The sequence below is a fragment of the Limulus polyphemus genome, unplaced genomic scaffold (assembly GCF_000517525.1).
Source record: "Limulus polyphemus unplaced genomic scaffold, Limulus_polyphemus-2.1.2 Scaffold84, whole genome shotgun sequence".
Taxonomy (NCBI): domain Eukaryota; kingdom Metazoa; phylum Arthropoda; class Merostomata; order Xiphosura; family Limulidae; genus Limulus; species Limulus polyphemus.
In genome coordinates this window covers 308,984-310,540 of record NW_013665694.1, presented here as the reverse complement: position 1 = coordinate 310,540, position 1,557 = coordinate 308,984, and the positions used below count along the sequence as shown (strand labels likewise).

The following is a 1,557-nucleotide window of genomic DNA, read 5'->3' as shown; positions in this document are numbered from 1 at the left end:
GAAAAAACAAGAAATAAAGTACTTACCCGATCTTTTTTTTGCTGTTGATTGTCAATGACAGTTAACCCTACTTTTTTTTTATACTAATGGTAGTAATACACTGAATAATTTTTATTTAATTAAATAATGCACTAACAACATGCAAAAAGTAGACAGTTTCTCCTAACTCTGAAAATGTTTCTGGCTTTCTAACTATGCGACAAGAGCCATTACAAATTCATCCAAACTAGTTGTTAATTTTCCCACAGGAATGAAGCTTGTACTCTAGTGAAATTGATGCTTCTCTGTTCAGAACACAATGTTATACAATATGTCATCTGATAGATGAAAACCTTGGCTTTCTATTGGTTATAGGTAATATATAATTAAACATAAGAGAGAACTATTAACAAATCCTGAAAGAGAGGATGTGACAGGAGGGGTCTGATTTTCTGTTTGATAGCTCTGTAACCAAACAAAATTTAAAGCTATAAAAATTATTGTTTGTCTAAGCAAAGATGATTCTACATGGAGTACTTTACGTTTTATTTTGTACTCTTTGAAGGGGTAGTGGATAAAATAGAGAAGAGAATATACCTAGAGAAAATGTGTCACATGTGTCACACTAGGGAAAACTCAGGATTTTTTTTAAATATTGCCTCATAGAATTAAGAGCTTAAAACTTATATACTATTAAAATATAGATTATTAGTTAAGATTTTATGCTATACTAATAGTTATAACATAAGCAAAAAGTAGTTTAATTAAATTTTGAATGTAAGACACTAAAACTTCGTGTCATGCGCAGTAAAGGATACCCGTGGTGATAGGGTTAAGTTTCTTACCTGCCCTGGGCGAGGCTCTGGAACCTTTGAATTTTGATATGGTAACCAGTTAGAGTTTATATCCTCCTGCCATTTAAATGGTCCATCAAATGTTTCCAAGATATCATCTAAGCGGAAGGCACAAACTGCTGATCCACTGATGCTATTTCTTTAAAGGTACCAAGAGTCATGATAAGAAAATACTTCCAAAGAAACAACACAAACATAAACCATAAAACAATGTTTATACTCTTTCCTGCAAAGTCAATGACTTTCAACCAATATTGTTAGTGTGTTAATGCAGTTTCTTCTTCCTATATTTGCAAACACAAATAGTTGGTACATTGAGAGGGACAATAAATGTTCACTGAATTGTTTTGTATTATAAGGACATAGTAATTGATATAAATAATGAATAAAAACCTATATTTATATAACTCTATTCCCTTTTATGATTTTAGTAGAATTTAGGATCCTTTAAAACTATAAACATAGCCATAACGTTAATATTAACACTAATGATTTTTGCAGTTTGAATTTCTTAAATGCTTAAAAGCAACATACTACTGATTATTTAAAATATAATCCATCTACCTTTCATCGACAATGATATTGTTGTTTAGGTTTATGATAATCAGTAATAAATACTTAGAAAAAGCATACACAAGTTCAGTATGTATGACTGTGCTTTTTGTTTGTTTGTTTTGGAATTTCGCGCAAAGCTACACGAGGGCTATCTGCGCTAGCCGTCCCT

At 31.1% G+C, this 1,557-nt stretch overlaps 1 protein-coding gene across 6 annotated transcripts in view; it reads right to left on the bottom strand.

Annotated features, from left to right (window-relative positions):
* The window catches only part of LOC106467977 (semaphorin-1A-like), a 135,508-nt gene that overhangs the window by 33,361 nt on the left and 100,590 nt on the right, over positions 1-1,557 (bottom strand). For all 6 annotated transcript variants that reach the window (XM_022396864.1, XM_022396868.1, XM_022396877.1 and 3 more), the window contains one exon: positions 825-972. In XM_022396864.1, the coding sequence (XP_022252572.1) occupies positions 825-972 (148 nt within the window). The remainder of the gene's footprint in view (positions 1-824; positions 973-1,557) is intronic.